Consider the following 2,668-nt stretch of genomic DNA (forward strand, 5'->3'; position numbering starts at 1 on the left):
ACTATTAATTTCCCTGGCTTCCTTACTGAATAATGATGCATTTTAGCTACACTTACATTAAATGTTTGGTTGCAATAATTTTTACTCCGGCAAAGCATTCTAATATTGGCCGCGTGATGAGCCAAAAATAAATGATTTTAAGGTGGCTCGGGACAGTTTTCAAGAATTCCATTGTTTCTCACTTTGACACGTTCAAACAACGCATTTTTGTGATTTATTCCAGAGATATTCGGGTTTTTATATATTTTGATGTCTCTACTTTTGAATCGTATTAGTTTTAGTAACAGATCGTCCGTTGCTATGGCGACATACGTGTACAAAATTCACTCCAAAATGACAAATTGCCTCGGATAGTTGGAAAAGAAGCACGGTGATCCCCAATTTTTTTTCGTGCATTATTTTACTTGGAAGAAAAACTAGCAATTGGCAAAATATAAAAAAATTTTTGTAAAATGTAAAAATGACATTTTTTTCAATAATTTTTTTTTGCCATTATAGAATTTTTTTATATTTTGCTACTTGTTAGTTTTTCTTCGAAGTAAAATAATGCACGATAAAAATTGGGGGTCACCGTGCTTGTTTTCCTACAATCCGAGGCAATTGGCCATTTTGAAGCGAATTTTGTACACGTATGTCGCCATAGTAACGGATGATTTGTTACTAAAACTAATAACATTCGAAAGTAGAAACATCAAAATATAAAACCCCAATATCTCTAGAAAAAATCGTAAAAATGCGTTGTTTGAACGTGTCAAAGTGATGAACGATGGAATTATTGAAAACTGTATCGAGCCACCTTAATCTATCAGTATGCGAAACAATTGAGTTGGGGCTCATTTAATTTTTACAATTATCAGCGAAATTTAGAAGTTTCATGGGGGTTGACTCGATGAAAAAGATACCATCGATAACAGGGATCCAAATTAAACGATCACAAAAGTGTAAATTACTGACTTACCAACGCTGACGTTTTTGAAATGTCTTAAAGCACAAGGTTGAGCTTTTAGTAATGACAAGGTCATCGATAAAATGGCAACAAAAGTTAGCATTTCGAGGAAGGCTAGATAATTTGGATAATCTGCTGCTGTCCCTCCTGTGGCTTTCCCCTTCACTGCGCTCTCTGCAGGATGCAATGATATATTTATACTATTTATATACAACGTGCCCTCTGAAATGTGTGGAGTGAATGACTTGTTTTTGTTTCTGTCGTTGATATTCTCTTCATAGTGACAGTTTTTAACAACAAAATTATCATAATTTTGTCATGTGAAATGTAAATTATATTTTTACAGCTGGCTTGAAGCCAGACCTCGACAAATCTACATAATAATTTCCTTCAATTTATATAACTTCGACACTGCAATGACGACAATGATGTTATTGGAATAAGCCATTCTATTTTTTTTATACATAAACACGTTTTTTTTCCCTGCAGTAAAATACAATTTACAATCTCGCCTTTTTATACTATTAGTTGGAAGACGGGAACTTATTCAGCGGTATGATAACTCAGTTTCAGGGGCGCTGGATTCAGCGGTATGATAACTCAGTTCTCAGGGGCGCTGGAATATCGATAAATACGGGGGCAGATTCATATATTCGTGTTCGCAGATCGTAAAAACAATCGATTTCAAAAGAAGTTTAAAATGCAGAACACGAATATATGAATATCTGCCCCCGTTATTATCCATATTCCGGCGCCCCTGTCAGTTCTGTCACAGCCTTTCATGACGTCATGATCGCAGAGCAGCTGGCTGTGAATCCTGCTATATATAATTATAATCAAAATCTTCTTGCATGCTCTTTCAATTTTTCTTATTTGCACCGGTCAACGTTTGACATTTGTTCATTTTTATTCCATGTCCTAATTTAGCCTAAAGCTTTACCCAACGCATTCTTGAAGCTAATTACTAACAAAAAAACTGAAACGTGTCTAAACGTTTAAAATGAACTATTACATCCCGCTGTACACATATTAGGCTTGTTAGGTCCACTTGGCTTAGCTATTTGTGTATATACCTGCCTGGAATTATTTGATTAAAGACTTGAGGTCCGTTTTAATCCGTTCAAAATTCCCATAAGACATGAAATCAGGCAAAGGTTTTGGAAGCTTACTGTGTGTTATAAACTAAATGATTTATAACTGCTATAACCGGAATATGTGTCAAATTTGAAGCCAAGAACTGAATAAAGGCACAAGTATGTGATAAGCATGCAGGTTATATCACATGATTGACTCAGTTATATAAGTTTTATCGCCCGTTTATTGAAATTTGTCTTCGCGCGTGATGGCAGAGAAATTTTAAGGAAATTTTTCGTTGGCCATCCAGATTGTATTTCAGGGAACGCACCAGCAAAAAAGATAATTCCAAAATTAATCTTTGCTACAAGGAGCAAAGGAAATTGCGGAATGAAATTTAATAAAATATTTTCGGGTGCCATAACAGAAAAGCACCTAGGTTTGTTTGTTTTTTATTTATACTTTATTTCTGAGCAGCTTAAAGGTTGAAATATTCTAACTGCATGTGCTTGTGCGTAAAGAGATAATGTATAGTCCAAACCTGAACAAGGAGGTATTATTCTATGAACGTTTCGACTTTTATTTAATCACCACCAGAAATTATCGTATTACCAGTGAATGCGTTACATATTCGATGTATAATGTTTT

General features: G+C 34.7%; 1 protein-coding gene across 1 annotated transcript in view; it reads right to left on the minus strand.

Annotated features, from left to right (window-relative positions):
- LOC114519699 (leukocyte tyrosine kinase receptor-like) overlaps positions 1–1,098 on the minus strand; it is a 7,449-nt gene extending 6,351 nt beyond the window's left edge. The window contains 1 exon segment of the mRNA XM_028539871.1: positions 959–1,098. Within this exon segment, the coding sequence (XP_028395672.1) occupies positions 959–1,049 (91 nt within the window). The 5' untranslated portion in view covers positions 1,050–1,098.
- Positions 1,099–2,668: the final 1,570 nt, after the last annotated feature.

The sequence above is a fragment of the Dendronephthya gigantea genome, unplaced genomic scaffold, assembly GCF_004324835.1.
Source record: "Dendronephthya gigantea isolate DGI-Jeju-01 unplaced genomic scaffold, DenGig_1.0 000014F, whole genome shotgun sequence".
NCBI classification, from domain to species: Eukaryota; Metazoa; Cnidaria; class Anthozoa; order Malacalcyonacea; family Nephtheidae; genus Dendronephthya; species Dendronephthya gigantea.